The sequence below is a fragment of the Parasteatoda tepidariorum genome, chromosome 3, assembly GCF_043381705.1.
Source record: "Parasteatoda tepidariorum isolate YZ-2023 chromosome 3, CAS_Ptep_4.0, whole genome shotgun sequence".
Classification (NCBI taxonomy): domain Eukaryota; kingdom Metazoa; phylum Arthropoda; class Arachnida; order Araneae; family Theridiidae; genus Parasteatoda; species Parasteatoda tepidariorum.
The window spans coordinates 7,301,242-7,324,461 of record NC_092206.1 but is presented as its reverse complement, the minus strand read 5'-3'; the positions used below and the strand labels follow the sequence as shown (position 1 = coordinate 7,324,461).

The following is a 23,220-nucleotide window of genomic DNA, read 5'->3' as shown; positions in this document are numbered from 1 at the left end:
TGAATCCAAATTTAATTTGTTTGGAAGTGATGGCCGACGTTTAATTTGTATATAGTTTAACATTATGTATTCTTATACGTATTTTTCTTGATTTTTTAAAAATTTTTTTGAAATTTTTAATGCGAAAAAAATGGATGGAAGCCACTCTTTTTGCTTGCATCTGGGAGTAGCTAAAACAATGATCACCTGGTAAATGTTCTATTCAGATAAATTGAAAATTCATTTGATGAGAGCCATCAGCAACAATTTATTATTTTTTAATGAAGGAAAATTTCGATTCTGTGCGTTAGGATGAAGGGGCGGCTGGATCGCGGTTGGCACAATATTAAACTACATACTTAGAATAAATAATGTTAAACTATATACAAATTAAACGCCGGTCATCACTTCCAAACAAATTAAATTTGGATTCATTGTTCCAAAGGACCTCGTTTTTTATGCTTCGCGATAATGATAAACTATATACACATACTTAGAATACATAATGTTAAACAATACACAAATTAAATGTCAGTCATCTTTTCCAAACAAATTTGAATTCATCACCTCAAAGGACCTTCTTGTTTTTTATGCTTCGCGATCCTTTGGAAATTTTAATCAGATCATCCTACACTTTGTCCGGGTGAGAAGTTATTTTACAGGAACTCGTGCACACAATTCAGCTGCATTCAGACGGTGGGTTTACCCACTTAGAGTCCTTGTTCGGTGGCCATCGCCTTGCATATTTGATAGGTGTTCTTGTGTAGACTTTCTTCGGATTAACACATCTTGACGTATTGGGAGAAGGGAGAGGCTCCTCACCTTGGAAGATCGAGCACACTTTTTCCTTCCCTCCATTTCTTTACTATGTGGCCAACAGTTGATTTTAGAATTCTAAAATTTCTGACGATAGCAGAATGTGAGACTTTTTTCTTAGATTCTTTAATAATCAAAAGACGAGTAGCCACAGGTGCGTTATTTCCTGTTTTGATACTGAAACTGATAAAATAAACACCAATATTTTCACTTGAGAAATAGAGTTATAATTCTTTAAGGATTAAGCAAATGAGTTTCGCACACAGCGACGCTGCTGTAAGTTTGTTTTGTACACATAAATCTAGCTGATTGATTTTCCAGCTTTATATACACGAAGCGTCGCATAGTGTCTGTAGGATATTCAAGGAACGTAAGAATATGTAAAGCTAATTTAGTATATGCGCAAATTTATCGAATGAATAAAACCATTAGCATACTGCTTCAATAGAAAAAATAAGAAAGGATTAATTAAAAGGCAGGAACTAGATTCACTCCTATATATTCTCTGTGAAATTCGTTTACACTAATTGCTAAGCTACAGGAGTATTATTGTGTGATAAATTATAACATATATTTAAGCTAAGCATTAAAAACATGAACTGTGTTATACTGTCTCAAAACTTTAACTTTTGAATAAAATATTTCGAATTCTTGTGTGATTTTTTTGTTAAATTAAAAATCTTTAAGTCTATTACAAGTTGTTTTTCATGTTGGATAATTAAAACTACAAATTACTAATTTACATTATTGAGGAATTTTTGTTTACAGAAAAAAAATAGATTAAAAAAAAAAAACACTGAAGTACAGAAATGACAAAAGTCACCCGACATGAATTCCATCGAACATTTATGGGATATAGTCGAGAGGTCAGTTCGTGCACAAAATCCTGTATTCGCAATTGTGGACTTTTGAGTCCAAATGGCTGGATATTCCTGCAAAAGAATTTCAACTACTTGTTGAGTTCATGCCACGTCGATTTGCTGCACCTTGAAGAGCTTGAAGAAGTCCGACACGATATTAAGAGGAATTCCATGACTTTATCACCTCAGTGCATTACAGGGTGGCTATAAAATATTGTTACAAATATCGAATTATTTTATCGTGCAGAAGTTAAATAGAAATAATAAATACACAAATATGACGAACACTATAAATGGAAATTTACTTTAGTTCAGCCGTTTAACCATCAACCTTTTCGATGTCACCTTTAAGCTGATTCTAAATATTTTGCTTTAAACAAAAATCGTCTGCACTTATAGAAAGTGTAATCGTCTGCACTGGAATCGTGAGAGAGCCTTTATCTTATCAAACGATTAATATTAATTCCTAATTTGTAGTGTTACAGTGTTTAGTTGCCATCCTGTACAGCCACTCCCCATTTTCTCCATTAATACGCATGCAATTGTCTGTATGTTCTGTATAAATTACTAACACTGATTGAGATTAATAGAATAATTAAATGTCTGCTCGAGAATTTTCGAAATGATTGCTAGGTGCGTTGTTTTTCAAATCAAGAATAAAAGTAGTTGGGGAGAAGAAGAAAATGAATAATTTAATAAATTATTTAAAAAAAAAAAGAATTATGGTTGACTTCCGCTTTCAGTGACGAGCAATTGTAAATAAACTTATAATATCGTTTTTAAGATATTCAATTGAGATAGCAAGTATCTGAAACTAGACTAAAACCTGTTATTCCTTTTTCGGTTCTTTCAATAACGTAATAGGACCAAATGTGGGAGCTTCGGTATTGTATGCGCAGATTAGAAATAAAGATAGTTTAGAAATATATGATGCTTATCTGACGTTAAATTAACTGTAACCGGAGATTTTTAAAATGGCTCTATAGAAAGATAATAAAAATTCTCAAGAAGCCAAATTTGTAAGCATCGCGATAACTTATTTTATAACAATGAGAGATGAAAGTGATAAGGGTACAGAATAAAATATGAATTTTTCGTTAAAATGGTTAAAAAGAATAAGGAATGGTTGTACTTTTGTTGTAACATGCTACAGTGCTTCCCAACCTAATTTCTCTCCCTCACCACTTGTTGAATATTTTTCATTTATTAGTTCTTCTAATTGGGTAAAACGATAAAATTAATATAAATATCTAATCTTATCGAAGATATCCGTAATAAGATATGATAAGATATCGAAGATATAATAAGATATAATCTGCACCAAAATAAAAACTAAAAAGCAATTTGGAAAAACTATTATACATTGTTTGTCGCGTGATTATTAACTTAAAAAAATTATTATGGCTATTTCTTTGTATCTCAAACAAACACACACAAAAAAAAATTTCATAAATTACACTGTGAAGCAAATTTTTTGTAGCTTTTATACAAATACTTGATATGAACTAATTCTGGTGTAGGGATTTCAAATCTGAAATTAGTTTTACTTCTAAAGCTACAGATTTTTTTTAAATTATGGTATTTTTAGTCTACTTTTTGTCGAAATGTACAAGTTTAAAGACATATATTATAGGTCTTCACGTAAAAGTTCTAGGTATAAAAGTGTGGACTGTAAAAGTAGTTAAGAAATTTCTAGGAGAGTTAGTACACCTTATCAGGATTAAAATCACACAGGAACGCATGCCTGGAAAAGTCGTAGTACGCGGCTAGGGGTGTTTCCCCTATTATGACCTGTTTAGAAGCACACGAAGAAGCAGTTCATAATAGGGAAGCTCCCTTAACGACGTATAACGTCATTTCCGGGCATGGGTTTCTAAGCAATTTTAATTCTTGATGATGTACCTTAACTCCCCTAGAAGTTTGTTGCAACATTTATACGACTTACTGTTACATATAACGCTTTGAAAATTGTACATTTCGACAAAAAATAGACTAAAAATGTCATATTATTTTTTTTTTGTAACCGTCGCTGAACGGCCGACCCAATTTTATGGGTTTACGACAACTAATGAACTCCGTAGCCTTGTAATTTTTAGCCCAATCCAGAAGACAAGGGAACTCCTGGATCGAGTATTGGGAGAAGTTTGCTTTCGCGGAGGACTTTTTGATGGAGCTAACCCGCATTCGCGTTACATGGAAAGGAAGACCACGAGAACCTCCCACGGTTAGCCTGACGGCAAGGGACACTAACCCATCATCCGTCAACCACTGAGGATATTTCACGTCAGCTCTGTGGTCGGTGCAAGCTGGATGTCGCATTCGTATCGACTGGAATTCGAACCCGGTTCACCGCATTGGAAGGCGAACTCTCTATCCCCTGAGCCATCGCGGCTCATGTCCTATTATTTAAAAAATCTGTAACTTGGAGAGAGAAACGTATTGCAGATTTGAAATCAGCGGAAAATTTTATGATGTGTTAAAAAAAAATTATTAAAAACTTATGCAACCGGAAAAAAATGTTTCCTAGTGCTATCCTTAGGTCAATTTAATTAAAATTACTGAAGCAGAATCATTTAAAAAAGATGGACCACTCAGAATTTATGAACTCAATTAACCACATGGTCACATTTATGTCAATTATATTTACTCGTTAATCCAGCTGAGTGTTGCGGTCGATTTCAATACAAATGTCGGTAACAGCATCTTTTACCAGTTACGTAAAAGACTTATTAGAAACCGACCTTTATCACTGTCGACATAATCATAGTTTGAAACCGGTTGCTCTGTCTTATTATATCAACCGAGGAGGGGGGACGGGTGCGTCCTTGTTTATATAAAGAAAAATAAAAAACAGGATCGAAACTAGGTCAATGAAGTTACTTTCTCTGAAAGAAAGGAAAAATAACGAAGAGTAGATGATTTAAGGTGTAACGGGTATTTAAATATGTGAAAAGAAGGCATGCTAAACACGTGGCCGGCTGAGTAGTTAATAGTGACAGTCGTTATGAAAAGTGATGGATATTTAACATAATGGATATTTTAGAACGCTTACCTTGTTTGGAACTGTTCTGAAAGTAACACGTATTTTTTACGAAATAGTTATTAAATAACAGTCGAAATTTAAATCGTTCAGAATCATTAGTTTTATAACTTTTGTATGTTCTTACATATTGTAGCACTAGGCAGGTCATACAAAAATGGACAAATCGTGGCGTGTTGTTGTTATTTACAGAATGAATAACTCGAAACAAATAATCAGTAGGACAGATAATTCATTCTGTGAAGTAGGGGCAGTAATTTACAGCTTGCAACAGAATTGTTAATATGTAAGCTGCCTCATTATTACTTTCTTCCAGTTTTGTTTTATTTTATGTGACTTTAAATTTGCTAATTTAAAGCAATTTTGTAAGAATAATAATTATGTTTTTTAATTCGTACACTTATCCAACGGAGTAACTTTAGACGGAACATTTAAACCTCTCTCTGATAAATAATTCATTAAATTATTTATAAAGCCTAATAATTTAATTTCTGATTAATAATTTATTAAATTATTTATAAATCCAATTAAATTATTATCCTTCGGACTCCAAGAGTATTGATTTATCATAGGTTTGAGTTTGTCTCACTTCCATCTGTGAGAGGTGTTCTTGATTTTCAACCGAGCATTTAAATCTCTCTCTGATAAATAATTTATTGAATCATTTATAAATATTTATCATTGTCATTAATAACGTAATGTAATGAATAAAATCATTACTTACTTACACGGAAATATGAGACTAACTTCGTCTCAGTCCATTAAATCATTCCTTTATGTTAATTAAAATCTTAGATTAATTTTGTTTTAGTATATTCTCTGATGAGACATTCCATTTCCTTCAAGAAAAATTGGTTTGGTCTATTAAATCATTCCATTCCCTTCCTGGAAATGGGAGACTAACTTTCTTTGGGTTGTAGTATTAAGTTGTTGTAAATATACTTGTAGAATTTTTTTTTAAAAATGCCAATTATCGCTAGGAGATCTGAATACGAAGTTATCATCTGAAAAGTTATATTTGTAATATACTTAGCCACACCAACACCAGACAGTGATCGAGTACTTAGTTCCGTAATGATTATGCTTATAGAGTGTTTAAGAAAGTAAACGAAATTCCAGGTTAAATAGTTCAGATTTGAGTTTTAACTTCGAAAAGTGGCATTTTTTTTTTGTCGTCGACCATTTTCTTAAATAGGAATTTTTAACTATGTCTATTTTAAAATACGCTTTTTAGCTATGTTTATTTTTTTAAATACGCATTTCGATTTGTGTCCATTTCCTTAACACTAAAAAGATAGAAACTTAGTATATACCTATATTGCCCAAAAGCAGCCAAAATGGCTGGATTGTGAAAGAGTAACTAATGTGTAAAAAAAAAAAAAATTTAAATTAATTTTTGATATTTTTTATATTATTTACAATTATATGACAAGTTATTAGTAAATATTAACAATAAAAAAAATAATATGTTGTACAAAAAGTCACAAAATTCTAANAAAGAGTAACTAATGTGTAAAAAAAAAATTTTTAAATTAATTTTTGATATTTTTTATATTATTTACAGGTATATGACAAGTTATTAGTAAATATTAACAATAAAAAAAAATAATATGTTGTACAAAAAGTCACAAAATTCTGAGAAATTGGGTCATTATATACATAATTGTTTTTCTAATTGAAATAAAAGGCAATCAAGATGACTTCCTTAGGCAATCTAGTGTTAAATACGCATTTTGAGCAACGTATATTTTCTTAAATACACATTTTAAGCAGTGTCTATCCTTAAATACTTATTTTGAACAACGTATATTTCTTAAATACACATTTTAAGCAGTGTCTATTTTCTTAAATACGCATTTTGAGCAACGTACATTTTCTTAAATACGCATTTTAAGCAGCGTCTATCTTCTTAAATACGTATTTTGAACAATGTATATTTTCTTAAACACACATTTTAAGCAGTGTTTATCTTCTTAAATACGCATTTTGAACAACGTATATTTTCTTACATGCGCATTTTGAGCTATGTCCATTTTCTCAAATACGGATTTTTATCTATGCCCATTTTTTCAAATAGGCATTTCGATTTGTGTCAATTTTCCTAAATCCGTATTTTGAGAAATGTATATATTTTTCTTGAAACTACGCATTTTGATCTATGTCCATCTTCTTAAATATGCACTTTTAGCCTTGTCCATTTTCTCAAATAGGAATTCGATCTGTTTCTACTTTCTTAAATACGTATTTTAAACAACGTATATTTTTTAATACACACTTTTTTAAGTACGCATTTTTTAAGCTAAGTCAATTTTCTTCAGTACACATTTTAAGCTATGTATGTCCTTTTAACACGCATTTTAATACAGGTTGTAAATGCAAAGCTCATCGACGATTTGTAGGTCAGTTATAACGAAAACATAAGAGAAAAGGGATTGAGTTTTGTTGATTAGAATTGGGGAGGGGCTTAAAATAATCTGCCGATTCAAAGCTTTTAGTAAATAATAAAAAACTTGCACCACACTAAAGTTAATTTTAATTAAAAAGATTCACTATTTTTTTTAAATAATTTTTCTGAGAAGCAGACAAGGTTACAGTGACGACTTGTGATTTAGAAAGATTTTTAAGCCTTTTTTTATAAGCTTTTCTAAATACTGAATTGATAATATGTCGGTCAAGGTTTTGCTCATTATTATCCTCTTTTCCGAAACACCTTTTCTTTCTACTTCTTTTATGATAATTTGTGGTAAGCGATGACCGTTTGCTTATGAATCGGAAATAAATTATGTTACTAGCGTGTTGTGCTGTAATACTCAGTACAAAAGTTTTAAATTTTTATGTTATGAAAGCTATTCTTCATTTTTTTTTGAACTTATTGACCTATGGAGAGCTTAAAGACGATATAGAAATAAGGCAAGATATATCATATTGTCAACAGTGAAATTTCTTTGTTGGATACGTCTAATTTATTCTTTCAATGGGTTAATGAAATAAGTACCAAGCATTCTTGGGGACTAAACACTGGGGGTTCCGTGTTTGACTGACCATCTAGCTGGAACATTTTCTCTGACATCCCTGATAACAAGATCAAATAAACTACGATGGACACAGTAGACCTTGACCCTCCTTGGTCTGTTGCACTATTGAGCTTAGTCTTTACAAGAACTTAGAAACAGGGATTACTATATATCCAATTTTTGATTTGACTTACGTTTAATTTATTGTTTGACGCTAATTTGACTTATTGATTTGACTAATGTTTAATTATGTATAATTTTTTATTTCACTTACGTTTATATTTGACTTTGGCTTAATATTTTGCAATTTTTTTGTTAAAATATTACATGTCTTACCTGCTTTAAGAAATTATCATAGGTTCTAATAATGTTTTTGTTAAAATTTATTTTAATTGAGAAGATAGCAATCGCAAATTCGTATTATTATGAAGGAGTTCTTACGGTAGTGTGGTAGTCCAGTGGTTAGAAAATCAAAATGTGGTCGGAGGGACCGGAATTCCATTCTCACCTCCGTTAAGACCGTGCATGCGTGTTCGTAAAATCCGCGGAATCGAAAGTCCTGTAGCCGGTTGCTCAGCAGTACCACGGGTATAAGGATCCGGATAAAATTTTCTTCCCCTTCAGATCTATGTCTAAAATGAGAAATCGGCTTACGAATGAGTTGTGCTGCCACCTATCCGTGGGGTTCTGAGCTAAGATGTAATTTTACCTTTGTGGTGCTTTTTTTTCCAAGGGCCAATGAGTGCCGAGTCTGGCCAACCCAAGTGTTATTAGAAACTATAACACAGCAAACAGTTCTTACGTGGAACTACGACATCGGAGACCACGTGAAATATTAAAAATGTATTGGGTTCTAGTGTTAGCTAAAAACAAGGATGAATCACCAGAGCATACTCCAAAGTGATAGTACTCCATTCATAAAAAAGTTGATAGTGAGTGTTTGGTGCTCCAACACAGGGGTGATCCATTATGATTCAATGAAACCTGGTTCATGGGTCACAAAAGAAATATGCTGCAACTAACTAGACAAAATGCATCAAAATCTTAAGAAAAATTTGCCTAGAGTGGTAAAGAGATTGTCTCTTGTATTATGCCACGGCATCATCAAACCACACACTACACACATGACTATGGCAAAGCTAGAGGAATTGGAATTTCATCATCATCCTAGATTCTCACTAGTCTCCACTGATTTCCACCTGTTTCTAAAATTAGAAAATGTTTTAATTAGAAAATAATTGAATTTCGAAAAGGATTCATTGATAGGTCTTCCAAGGATTTCATTGACTCTTGTTCACGAGATTTTTATACCACTAGTCTGAACAATCTGCCACTAAATGGGTGAAGTGTAAGTTTTCATGAATATTCTTTTTTATTTCTTTCAATGAAAGAAATTCATATCGATAACCATAGTTTTTCATACGTATCCAACCCAGTGAGTTTCCTTTTTTCTGTGAATGGGTGTTTGGAATTGATATCAAAAATTTTATTTTATTTTAATATGACGTTGAACAGCCAACCGAAATTCAGTCTTACTATTATCAAAGTCCAACTACGTGGTGTCGTAATTTTGAACTCAACCCAGCAGATAACGGAAATCCTGGAGTTAAACTAGCCTTTGTGGAGGACTTTTTGATGGAGATAGCCTGCATCTGGGTTACATGGATGAAGAAAATCATCTACACCTCCCACGATTAGCCCGACGGTATAAAGATTATAATCCATCCTCCTACCACTAAAAATATTTTTATGTCATCATTGTGGTTGATGCGAGTAGGGAAAGTTCAAATCGACAAGCCATCACTGGGATTCGAACCTGAATCATCACGTTGGGTGGAGAATGCTCAAAACCCTGAGTCTGCTCAATACGTCAAATATTCTCAGCGGTAGATGGATCATTGGTTAGAGTTCCCTTGCCGAAAGGCTAACCGTGGGAGGTTTTCGTGACTTTCTTCTCAATGTAGCGCAAGTGTGGGTTAGTTTTATCCTCCACGAAGTCGATTTTCTCCCAATACTTCATGCAGGAGTTTCGTCGTCTTCTGGATTGGGTTCAAAATTACAATGCTGTGGAGTTGAACATTAGTAGTCGCATACCCAAAAGATTGGGTCGGCTGTTCAACGACGGTTATAAGAAATTCTTCATTCTATAACTTTTCTATATTTGGTTTTGAGTGGGTTTCTCTGAATAGTCATGGAAACAATTATTTGTCATAAGCTTATGAAAAAATATCTTTAATATTTTTCTTTATTTACAGGGAAGAGGAATGTTGAAACAGCTGATTACTCACTGGAAGGCTCATCGGAAGAAGCCAACTCTTTTACCCGAAGAGACTGAGGTGCACTTTGAAGAAACATCAACAGTCAATCCAATCTTCGAGGATAACGAATCTGCCACAACATCTGAAGCACTGGGACAGCTCTCAGCTGTTATCGACTCCTTCGCTTCAGATCTAGAATCACACGACAGTGTTGCCACAAATGGAAACCTTATAGACATAAGCACCGAAGATTTTCCCCAAGGGTTTTCAAAACCAAATAATAAGGAAGAGAGTGTTGATACCGAAGTAAAGCAATCAGATGTAGTTCCCGACTCTAATGTTAAGAACGATGTAGGCAAACTTATATCTGAACGAACTAAAGGAAATAATTCCTATTTGCATAGCAAAGCAGTCTCAAATCTTACCCGGGTAGTAAAATTTGATACAAAAGTATTACAGGATCCACTTGAATCATTAGAAAAATCCAGTAGTGAAGGAAAAACTGATTCAACAAAGGAACAAGGTGAAGAACAACTAGATATTGAAGTAATCAATAGCGTTGATGAATTGCCATCAGACATGATTATCAAAGTACCAGAACCACCTGTTATTACACCATCATCTAAACTGAATGTACCTAAACCATCCAGTTCAGTGGAAAAAGTGGAGAGATCAGTAGATAAATTACCTGTCATTGCTGAATTGATAAAAAAGTTTCAGAGTTCGTCAGAAAATATTGAGCAAAATGCTCAGAATCCGCTAATCTTGAACGAGAAGAAAATTGATATTAAAAAAGTTGTAAATGCTAGTAAAACTGAGGCATTTAAGCCAGAAAAAGAAGCACTTTCTAAAATATTTAATTTCCCACCTCCCCCTCCTATAGAACCTGTGAAAACTGTAGTAAACACATCAGTTCCTTTAAAGCCAAACAAAAGTTTCTTGGCATCAGTAACAGATGCGGCGAAAAATTCTGGTCCCTTCAAACACGCACAGACCAGATCTGATTCAAGTCTTGATCGTAATAAAACAGTGTCCTCAGAAATAAGTAATGTAGAAAAATCAGGCATAAAAAAGGAAATTATTCCCGTCCGAAAACCTGAAGAAAAAGCTGAAAGTAAATCACAGAACAATGAATCGGTTGTGCTATCGAGGTTACCAAATGAATCATTTGTTAATACAGCTCAAACTTCTCAAAAATTGACACGTGCTGAGTCAACACCAAAAGAAAAAAATATTTTAGAAGATATAATTGAAAACAAGTCAGATAACGACTCTGTTGCGATTTCAAAATTGACAAATGAATCACTAGCTACTAAAATAGTTCAAAAAGTTACTCGCTCTGATTCAACATCGAAAGAGAAAAAGAATTTAGAAAATATAATTGCGGTAAAACAAATTAAAACTGAAAAACAATTTGATGATGTTCTTCCTAGTACATCCTCACAGCATTCAACTTCAGTCAAGCAGCAGTCCTCCGCAATCACACAGCAGTCATCTGCAACCCCGCAGCAGTCAGCACAGCTACCAAAACGATTCCCTAGTTATCGTAAAGAAAGTGGTGCACCTAAATCTAGTCCGACGCCAAATGAGACGCCAATCGGCTTTGGCAAGAAACCTCAGGAAGCGGTTGCGTCTCAGATGGAAGCCAAATCAGCCAAATCCCATTCTGAAGACAGTGGGATAACTCGTGGCGATCAAATATCTTCCGAAGCCACTCAAGAAAACAATCCCGAATCTCAGCCACACAGCGATAAAGAATCATTGCCCTCCAACTCCACCAAAAAAAGTAAGAGGGAAAGAAAGATTTCGCACCATCGAACTAGAGGTTGCAAACACTGCAGACGGTCGTTCGCTGGTGACATACCTCTGAAGCGTGGAAAATGTGATGACTATTACGATAATTTTATAGGTGCGCAAAGGAATCGTGGAAGAAAGCATTCGGAGAGCTGGGGATCTGATTTGTCTTGGGAGGAAAGAGAACTTATTCGTAAACTTCGCAGTCGAAGAACGACTTTACGTTCTGATACCCCTTCAGTCAGATCAGGTCATTCTCAACGCAATAAACCTGAAAGTGGTTACCTCCAGAGACCACATGCTCTACGCCGTTCCTCGTCAGATGAGGGTTCTTTGTTCGGGGCACCCATGTGTTCTTGTGACGAGTGTTGGCTGCATCTAGTAAAATATTATGCTTACGGTAGGTCATCACTAAGAGGATATTCACACAGAGAGGTAAGTAGTACAGTGCGCTAAGTAATTAACGGTTCACCCTGAATAATTTTTGATCTAATGATCGGATCTCAACATTCTAGGACTCAATCTTAATGGTTCGCGAAGTTAACCTCAAATATGCTAATTAATTACTGCACATGATATTTTAAGTTACGAAATAAGACACAAAAACATATCTTCTCTGAATAAACATACCTTTTTTTCAACGGATTCGATTTTCTGATCCCCAAAATATGGAGGGTAGCCGCAATGTGGGAAATATGGCTCTCACAGTTTGGTCAGGATTGCGATTCAAAGTTTGAACCCATTAATGTTAATTTTACTTGTAGCGTATTTCGCTATATCTCGCAAACTTTAAAAACGAATCGTAAAATTTTTTGCACACAATTATAAAATTCGTTTATCCAAAGTTAATGCTATGCAAAAAATATTTCTTAGGAAATATTTATTTTATTTTATTAATTTAACTAATAATAGCTGAAAAAAATTTGAAATTGTAATAGGGTATATATATTTTTTGTACATCATTTTAAATAATGTAATTTCACATGGCAAGGTAAGGTAGAAAATTTGAATGAAATTGACTTCTGAGAACTCAAATTTTAAATAAATCAAATAGTCTATAGAAAATCATTTATTCTATAGATAATCTAGTTAATGTACAGATTAGCTAAGGTGATCCATTGAAAAGTCAAAAAGAATGCTTCCTTTATGAAATTAACTAGATAATCTGCACATTCTTCTTCTTCTTCATAAGCTCAATAGCCTTTCACAGGCCAAGGCTGACTCGCAGATTTTCCTCCATCTGGCCCTGTCCGGTGCGACGGCCCGCCATCGGTTGAGTCCCAATAGCTTGAGGTCCTTTTCAACGTCGTCTATCCATCTTGTAGGAGGTCGTCCCCTACGCCTCGTCCCTTCAATTGTGGAAAAAGTCACTTTTTTGGCAGGGACGGCATCAGAATTTCTGAAGAGGTGGCCCAGCCACCTAATGCGCGATGCTTTAATAGTTCTCACAATGTCGGTCCCACCGAATTTGTCATATTTTTTGTAAATTTCGTGGTTGTGAAGAATTCTCCTTACGTTATTCTCTTGAAGATATTCAAAGATTTTTCTCAAAATTTTTCTTATAAAAATTAGCAGTTTTTCCTCCTCTGTTTTGTTTAGGGTCCAGCACTCACTTCCATACGTAACTATAGGTCTGATTAAAGTTTTGTAGATGGTTAACTTTGTCTTCACACTGATGAACTTGGATTTCAGTTGGTTTCTGAGGCCGTAGAAACTTCTGTTAGCCATGGAAATTCTGTTATTTATTTCGATTTTCAGGTTGTTGTGGCTAGAGATCAAGGTTCCCAAGTACTTGAACTGGTTAACAGTTTCAAAAGAGTAAGTCATTATCTTCAGAGGAGATCGATCAGGAGTTTTATTTGTTGCGATCAAAAACTTAGTTTTGTCTGCATTTATAACTAGTCCCATCTCCTTCGCCGCCCTCTCAAGCGCTACAAAAGCGTCAATGACTGAGCGTTTTGTTCTTCCAACTATGTCGATATCATCAGCAAAAGCGAGTAGTTGGACAGTTCTTTGTAGGATTGTTCCATTTGTGTTGATACCAGAGTCTCTAATGGCCTTTTCCAAAGCTATGTTAAATAGCAGGCAAGAAAGGGAATCACCCTGTCTCAGGCCTTTTTCGGTGAAGAATGGTTCAGAGAGACTTGACGAGATTTTTATTCTGCACGAAACTCTTTTGAGTGTCATTCTTGTGAGGCTGATTAGCTTCTTTGGGATGTTAAACTCGAACATAGCCTCAAGTAGTTTTCCTCGGTTGATGCTGTCGTAGGCAGCTTTAAGGTCAATAAATAAGTGGTATGTGTCAATGTTATACTCTTTGGTTTTCTCCAAGATCTGCCTGATAGTATGCAATTGGTCAGTCGTTGTTTTTCCTTTCTGGAATCCGCATTGGTAATTTCCAATGATTCCTGAGGTGTAGGTGGTCTCCAATCGCTTTCATAAAATAATGGAGAAGATCTTGTACGCAATATTTAGAAGGGTAATTCCCCTGTAGTTTCCACATTCGAGTTTATCACTTTTCTTGTATATAGGGCAAATAGATCCTTCATCCCACTCAGTGGGCATTTGTTCCTTTGTCCATATACAACAAATCAAGCTATATATAGCTTTGTAATCTGCACATTACGCACTCGTAAAAGTGAAAATAAGATTTTTGCTGGAACAACAGCTACGGTTTTGTACGCTTAACTTAATGTTATTGATTTATTTTTCACTCTCGAAAAGATCCAAGGGACTACATTCAAACAATCAAGTGACTATAATCAAACATTAGTAGATAATATCAATCACCAATCACTTTAACACTAGATTGCTCAAGGAGGTAATTTTGACTACTTTTTAATTTCAATTAGAAAAACAATGATGTATATAATGACACAATTTCTTAGAATTTTGTGACTTTTTGTACAACATATAATTTTGGTTATTGTTAATACTTACTAATAACTTGTTATATAACTATAAATAATATAAAAAGTTCATTTTAAACTAATTTCTTTACACATTATTCCTTCACAATGCAGTCATTTTGACTGCCTTTGGGCAATATAGGTATATACTAAGTTACAGTCTTTCTAGTGCTAAAAACTCTAATGAGAGTTTAAAACAGGGGTGTCAAACTCGCGGCCCGCGGGCCGCATGCGGCCCGAGATGAACATTTTCGTATCTCGAAGCAGAGTAAAAATAAAATAGAAATGTGAATTAGAAACGAAACCAGCTTATAAAATTATAATATACTTTATTTATAAACTATACGGATCATTTTAAATTGTCCGCTCGAAAATGTAAAATTCTAATTTGCTGAAATGGAGTCCGTTTCACACTATGCTATCAATTAGTACATAATCAGGTTTATCCTATTATAGCGAGGTAAGTTGATTATCTTGCTCCAATGTTCTCAATCAATTCTGGGATTTGAAAGAAAAAATATGTAAGTTTTTACAAACTATAAATCAAGATACAAGCTTGTTCTCCGATCAAATATGGTTGCACGATTTATCTTTTATGGTTGATATAACCAAATACTTATCCGATTTAAATTTATTGTTACAAGGCAAGCATCAGATCATTACGAACATGTTTGACATAATTAAAAAAGCATTCAAATGTAAACTATTTCTTTGGGAAAGGCAACTGAAAAATGAAGATTTAACGCAATGCCCAACGTGCAACAAGAACAAATCTAGTTTAGATGATACTGCATCATATCAAAAATATGCAGAAAAAAATTTCAAATCTTAGAACAGAGTTTGAAACAAGGTTTAAAGATTTTAATTCTTTGGAAGACAAATTTTGTTTGTTTTCTTCAATTTTCTCAATAAATATAGACGCAGTACCCAGTTATATGCAAATGGAAGTGATTGAGATTCAGTGCGACTCAAATTTGAAGGCAAAATTCGTTGAAGTGGGTGTGCCTAAATTTCACGAATATTTACCAGCAAGGTTTGAAAATAATCGAAAATTCGAGTATGAAATTATTTCCAAGTTTGGAAGTACTTATCAGTGAGAGCAATTATTTCCTGTTATGAATGGAAATAAATCTCTTGTCCGAAACCGTATTAATAACGCTCACGTTGGGTCAATTTTGAAAGTAGTCTGGGCCAATAAAATTTCTCCCGAAATAGAAAAGATAATAGCAGAGAAGAGATGTCAAGTATCAGGACGTAAACAATAATTTAACTTTATATGTGTTTATTACAATTCAAAATAAAAATATTTGTTTCTATGAGCATTGATTGTTTTTTTGCGGCCCACCTAAAGTTAAGCATTGTTTATTTGGCCCAAGTTAGCTTTTGAGTTTGACACCCCTGGTTTAAAATCTCGTTTAGCGGTACCTTTACAAATTTTACTTCAGGAAAAATTTCACAAAATAATTTTAAAAATGCAAGTTCTAATATTCTCCTTCTTGCCTCTTCAAATTGTGTTTCTTTTGTATTCCCATAAAAAACGATAAATCCTGGGTTAATTACGGATTTCGACTTGCAATGGAACACTCCGGCGGATTGCTATTGTTAATATTTTTATTAATTAGTAAAATATTTTTATTGACGGCTTACGAGCTTTAGCTGTATCCGCTAAATGACTGACCCATTTTGAATGCAATAATAAAATATATATGACTAGGAAGCTTCGCCCCCTACTCGCTGGAGCTCGCCAACCCCCGAAACTGCTTTCGCAGTTCATTTCGGATTGCTTCGCAATCCAATGCTCGCTATGCTCGCTAATTGGATACGTTCTTAACGTCTAGCTTATGTATACTTTTTTGAATACTGAAGTTCCGAAAACTTTTCACTGTAGAAAATTCTAAACCTGTACATTTCAATATTAATTTGAAATTGCAATTGTTAATTTGGGCATTTGGCGATACAACACTTATAGAATTGAAGGATTTGTTACGTCAAGCGCTCAGGTATCATAATTTTGATCTAGTTGCGCTTCTATGTCATTTTGATTTATGTTGCTAAGTTAACTTTCAAAAAATTCTATGGCTGGCAACAGCATTTTTATTTTTTAAGTTGTTTATTTTTATTTCTTTTAGAATTCGTTCTTTTTTTAGCGAAAGGTTTTTTAACCTAACAGAATTCTTTGCCGACTGTTTTCTCTATAAATGAAGAAAATAAAGTAAATATTTAAGTGTTGTGAAAAGAATCTTATTTAGTTGTACAAAGTACTTCAGAAAAGCGCTTTCGACAAAATACTAAAATAGAGATCTATTACTCACTTCTGCCTAGCTTAATAGTATGAGATTGCCGCAGCTGAATTGAACAACGTGATAATGCTCACTCTGGTTATTTTTCCGTCTTTAAAAGTGCTATATGTTGAGCCACCTCATCTGCATTTGCTATGTGACATTTTTAGCAGCAATCATTGGTCGATTTTCTAACGTTGCCATTCGGGGAGTTGTAATGAGGTTTTTTTTGGTGCCGTGTAAGAGAAATATATATATAGATATCTCGATCATATTCCCAAAACTAACATCGGAATTTAAAAACTTCCTGCACCCATTTTTGAAATTCTTCAACCCGAAGTTAGTTTCATGGAAAAAATAATTTTTAATAATTCTAAATTATTTTTTTTATCATTTTATTTAATAATCGTCAGATAAAGTTTTAAATGGTAAGGCATAAATTTTTTTTTACATGGATTTAAATTATTTAATTACGAAATCAAAGAGTAGTTAAATTTTATAAAAGTTGTATTTCTAATTTTTCATTTCTCATGGATTATTTGACCTATTTCATTGAAACTTTTCATTTAAAATTCCGTAGTTTAAAATGATATGAAAATTTTTATGCCTTATGATTCGGAATTTCTGATTGAAATAAAATAATAAAAATTACTCAAAATTATTTCATGAAACTATCTAATTGGATAAACAAGTTTCATAAGTGAGTCTAAGGAGTTTTGAATAACGCAATTATTTTTAGATATCTAACCAAGGACATTAAAAAGTTGAATTAACAATAAAGGACTCAGATTTCGATTCTCCTGAATAAACAAATTGCGTCTGAACCTTCTATTTTGATAGTCGAAAATTTAAATCCATCCAAAAAAAACAAAAAAAAAAAACGCAAGTTAATTCAGAGAAAGTAAGTTTTCGATACTTGCCTGATTCACAACTTAATTAATATTTAAATGCGATTGTTTCGCATACTTGAGATTAACCTTTCGAACTATTGAAATTGGTTTTATAACGTAAACATCATCTTTTTAGAAGAAAAAAAAATTTATATTTTCTGTTTTTGTGCATTTAACAATGATTTATACCATTCTTTTAATGGAGTTACACTAAACACTTCATGAACATAAACGTAATTTAAAAACGAATATCTGTCGCACGTGAAGATGCTGCTTCTTAGTTGATGTTACATCTTAAATAATCCAATTTCAATTTGATTTCATTCCATTCGCGTTTTTTTTTCGTACGCACAGTGGGTTTGCGAAGAATAATGAAAAATAGTGTGAGTCACAACTACGTTTATATTACACAATGCAAGAAATTTTAGCGCATCATGACACCAAAAATGGTGGCAACTTATTTACACCAAAGTTGTGTAGAACCAAGGGCAGTTCCTGGTGTATTTTACACTGCTTGGTGAGTTGGGACTCTTGAACAGAGGATTCTTACAACCAATCATTTAATCAAGAACAGCAATAAATTCATGTGAGAATAAAAAAAATCAAAATTTGAAAATTGCTATTAAAATTTTTGTATATTAAAATCATAGTAATTAAATCGAAGGTATAATATCTCAACCACCTCCCCCGAATAAAAAAGTTGACAACTACTTTACACCCAAAGTAGTTTAATAAAACACTAGGAATGTTCTTATACACTACTTTTGGCGCAAAGTAACTGCCGCCACTTTTGATATTCATTAGCAGAAATATTTATAATAACAGATACACATAATAAAGTAAGATAGACATAAGTGTCAGTAAAGTTATTTTTACTCGACGATATAAAGTAAGAATCGTTAATTTATTTACGATGCATATATATGTAGCTTTAAAAGCCGGAATTCTGGTACATTCTAGGTTTTGTCTTCAATACCTAGGATTTATATAAATCATTTGTAACTCCTGAGTTTTATCACAAAGATTTGGTAAAAGATCGAAACGGAATCATATTAAAGCAGGCTTCGAACTTTCACCAAGCCATTTTGGTAAAAGCTATGTTTTACCCGTAAAACCTACGATTTATCATATTTCAGGTTTTGTCCTTTTAACATTTTTAATAATTCGTGAGAAAAAATTAGTTTTTAAATTAAACATACGCGTAGTACAGGTAGAATATTAAGATGAATTTTAACTAGGCTAAATAGAGCCGAAGCGGATGGAAATTATTTCTTATAAAATTATTTAATACAGTTTACAAAGCATAATTAAAACACAAATATCCTTATTACACTACTAAAAAGATACATACATATTTTAATAGTTAACTTTTATTTCTGTAAATGTATGCTGTAAAGGCTGCATTGTAGACAACAACAAACTTTCGCTTACTTGTATTGAAATGTAAACAATCTACAGACAATGTACCGATGTTGGTATTTTCGGATGTGGAAATATTTACGGTATGGTGTGAATGCCCGTGAGCTTGGGGTAAATTTATTCCTTTATAAGTTTTTAGATTTAATTACATATTTTAAATTGTATATGAAAGTTCGATTTGGCTCCAATTTGAAAAAAAAGTGTTCCTTTACGCAATTGTTTGGGTTTTTTTCACTTCACTAAAAAAAATTAGCTTTTTATTTTGTTAAGAAAACTATACGTTAATTTTTCTTGACTATAATTTTCATGCAATTGTTTGCAGGATTTGTGTACGTGTCGAACAAGGCACCCCGACTTAATCAGTCGAAAAGTGAAATTTCAGTCCGATACCATTCCTGAAGTTTCATCGTCAGAGAGAACACTGACAACAACTCCCACTATTCCCGAAGAAAGTGAGAAAAAAGAGGACACAACTACCAACAGCGATGAAAAGAAAACTGAAAAAAGCGTCGGGAAAAGTGGAAAAAGCAAAGGAAGACCTCTTGACACTAAAGTTTTGGTAAGAAATACAGTATGCAAACACATATAAATAAGTTTGACAGATTTGGGGCAATGTAATGATAAGTTACATTTTCAAATTGTTTCAGAGCGCTCTTTTGATGATAAATATCAACGATCAACTGTCAAAATGAGGGTGCTGAGGTAGCGTCGGTTAAAGCGTCGCTTGCTATCCTGGCGAAGGCTCTGAATTCGATCCTGGCATACACACGTTGCCGAACAGGCGTCTATATGTAGCAAGGTGCTAGTTTAATCTGTCGGGCTGAAAGTAATCTCGTTGGCTGAGGTAGAGAGAGGAGTACCAGTTCAGTCACTGAACGGGTTTCAAAATTACTTGGTATTACTGCTACAGCTAAAAACGGGCTATGGTTGAGTGTATGTGTAGTTAAAATGAATTTCCTGTCTATAGAGCTCTAATCTCGTAGAAATTTTGGAAATTTTCTAAGAACCGATCTAGAAAAAAGATTATGGATTAAAAATTACCGATGCATTGATAAATCAATCGAAAAGAAATTAATGGAGATAAGAATGGATTGCTTGCTACGTTTTCTGTTTGTAAAATAACTACCATTTACAGTCAGAATGTGGAACTATTTGATTGAGTACAAAATTAGTAGCCATCTGTGCAAATGCTTGATTTAAAGAGCTGGCATGAAATAAGAAAAAAAAGTATTTTTTTAACATTATTTTCAAATAGGCGCGCCATTTGTGAGCCACTCCTTGTTTCGAAACTTTTTGAGAATTGTCTAATTTTATAGGTAAAAAGCAGAAAACTACAGATTTCAGCCAGTCTTTAAATTGATTTTTCAAATCATTGATCAATTTCGCGACAGACAGTATAATATCTAAGAATTTTATAAAATGAAGAATGCTCACCTAGCAAAGTAGGGAAAAAAAGGCTCATTATTAAAAATATCGTTCATTCCCCCAAAATACAAATGTTACTTTGAAAATATAATGAAATACTACCTATTACTTACGTTACCGACAGTATATAACAAACATGTATCTATTGGTACTAGGTCTGATTGTCATTTGGCATTCTATGGAATGTCCATTTTCACCTTTCTGTAGATGTATTTTATAGAGTACCACCTTATGCTATACAGCATACACCTGATTTTTACAGAAATTTTTGATTGCTTTTATAGAAATTGTGATATTTTCCCCAATACTTTCTTAAATGTAGATTTGGTTTAATATTATATCACCTCAAGCTTTACAATTTTAATAGTCTCCAGTACAGCTCTTGGTTTTTCGATTTTCAAAAGTTTTTGTTCATATTAATGCGTTGTTGGTCTATTCCAACCGTGTAGCCCAGATATTCTATACATACGCATACCTCTGAATTAAGCATCACAATTTAACTAATTGATATCTAATTGATATCGTGTTCTGATTGATATCCTGAACGTAAAAAAAGATGATTATATAATGTATATTTATTTTTACAGAAAGAAAAATATCGGCTCATGACTCCATGGGAAATGGAGGAATGGGATATAGCTATGAGGAAGCAACTCTTAATGGAACGTCGGAAGCGGGCTAGAAACATGGGACTCATGGCGCTTGCAATGGTCATTTTAATTGGTTTAATAGTCACTGGCGTGATGATTTACTTGAGAAGAAAAACGATCTAGTCAAGATTGCCTGATTTTCAAGTCAAAGGTTGCCACGGAAAAAAGAAAAAATGAGCAAATCAACAGCTGCCATTTGCTCAGTACATGAATAAAAGTCACCGTGACTCATACGCAGTGTAATCAGGGAGCTCAGAGAAGGAAAATCAAAGTAATGACATATAAACGCAAGCAGTTTTGTCACTCGATGCCTTTACATGAAAGTAAGGCGAGTCACTTTTGCGTTGACGCAGTGCTGTTTTAAGGATTATTTATTTCAACTTACTACAAAAAGTGTGTAAGTCACAGTGCTGTAATGTGACATTGATTTGCATATTCTGGTTACTGAAATATGTCGATACATTTGTTACTACGTATTAACATGAACTGAGCAAGGAATTTTGGCCTCATTTTAAAACGTGATTTATTTCTGTGCCCCGATAAATTTCTGTATGCAACAATATATATTTTGATAAATTTGTCACTATACGTTAACATGAACTGTTCCAAATTTTTTTTCAGCATTTTAAAATGGGATTTACTTTGGTACCCTGATAAATTTCTGTATGCAACAATTTATTTTCTGATAAATTTGTCACTACGTGCTAACATGAACTGTGCCAAAAAATTTTCCAGCATTTTAAAATGGGATTTATTTTGGTATCCTGATAAATTTCTGTATGCAACAATATATTCTCTGATAAGTTTGTTACGAAGTGCTAACATGAACCATGCCAGGATTTTTTGCCCTCATTTTAACACGGGAATTATTTCTGCGTCCTGATAAATTTCTGTAAGCAACAATATTTTCTGAAAAATCCCTTCCATGTTAAACTCTAATATTTGAAGAGAGCGCCTTGAATCATATCACGGTTTAAATTTGCTACAACCTTAATAAGGTGTTAAATTTATCTATGTATTCATTTAAAATGAATAATATATTGATTATTCAAGTTTGTGAAGTACAATATGGTTACTGCAGAAGATTCGAGCCATGTTAAAGACTCAACGCGCTGCAAAACTTTAAGAAACGTGTCTATTATTATTCATTCATGAAAAAATAATTTTAAAAAAATAGTATAGTTATCTCGGTTTACGATTATTTAAACCAGTTTCAATAATCGTAATAGATCCAGTCAGAAAATAGCTTTCTTTTGTCTAACCTGTGTCTTCACTACCATTTTTGAACCATTACCGATGAAGGTTTTGTAAACCTTTTGCAAATGATAACGTATTAAAATTATTAGAAGTGAGCCATATCTATTCAACTATAATTTTGTTTAAATATCAAACAAAATCCCAATGTGTGAGGGATTAAAAAATCGTAATTTACTCTAAAACTAACTACTATCGCTCTTCTGCTACATATTATATTTCTTTGTCTTTATAACCAGCCCATGGGACCTACTGAATTTACTGATATGGCTCTCGGAAGCAAAAAGGTGAAGAAGAACCTATTTGAAATGATTATAAATGATTTATGAGATATGTTTTGGCCAGTTAATTACAATGTATAAATATAAATGAATCTCCATGATACTGTTGTAAATACATAATGACACGATATTGAATATTGTAAACTCTTTGAAGTATTTATATTTTAAAAGCTGTGAAAAACAAATGAGATTATATTTTTATTAATGAAAATATTTTGTGATCGTTATTGTCGTTTATTTCATAAAAGATATTCAATTATTCATAAGATTGAAAATATATTTATATTTTAAATTACATCTCATGTGTAATTAGCGCAATACGAACTGAAAGTTAAATCTTTAATTATTTAGA

General features: G+C 33.1%; 2 protein-coding genes across 4 annotated transcripts in view; one reads left to right on the top strand and one right to left on the bottom strand.

Annotated features, from left to right (window-relative positions):
* Nucleotides 1-23,095, top strand: part of LOC107455486 (nucleolar and coiled-body phosphoprotein 1) — a 49,908-nt gene extending 26,813 nt beyond the window's left edge. For all 3 annotated transcript variants that reach the window (XM_016073073.3, XM_016073072.3, XM_016073074.4), the window contains exons 2-4: nt 9,965-12,196; nt 19,581-19,817; nt 21,271-23,095. In XM_016073073.3, coding sequence (XP_015928559.2) covers nt 9,974-12,196; nt 19,581-19,817; nt 21,271-21,456 — 2,646 coding nt within the window. In that variant the 5' untranslated portion in view covers nt 9,965-9,973 and the 3' untranslated portion in view covers nt 21,457-23,095. The remainder of the gene's footprint in view (nt 1-9,964; nt 12,197-19,580; nt 19,818-21,270) is intronic.
* LOC107455484 (uncharacterized) overlaps nt 1-23,220 on the bottom strand; it is a 383,034-nt gene that overhangs the window by 50,972 nt on the left and 308,842 nt on the right. The gene's annotated exons all lie outside the window — the stretch shown is intronic.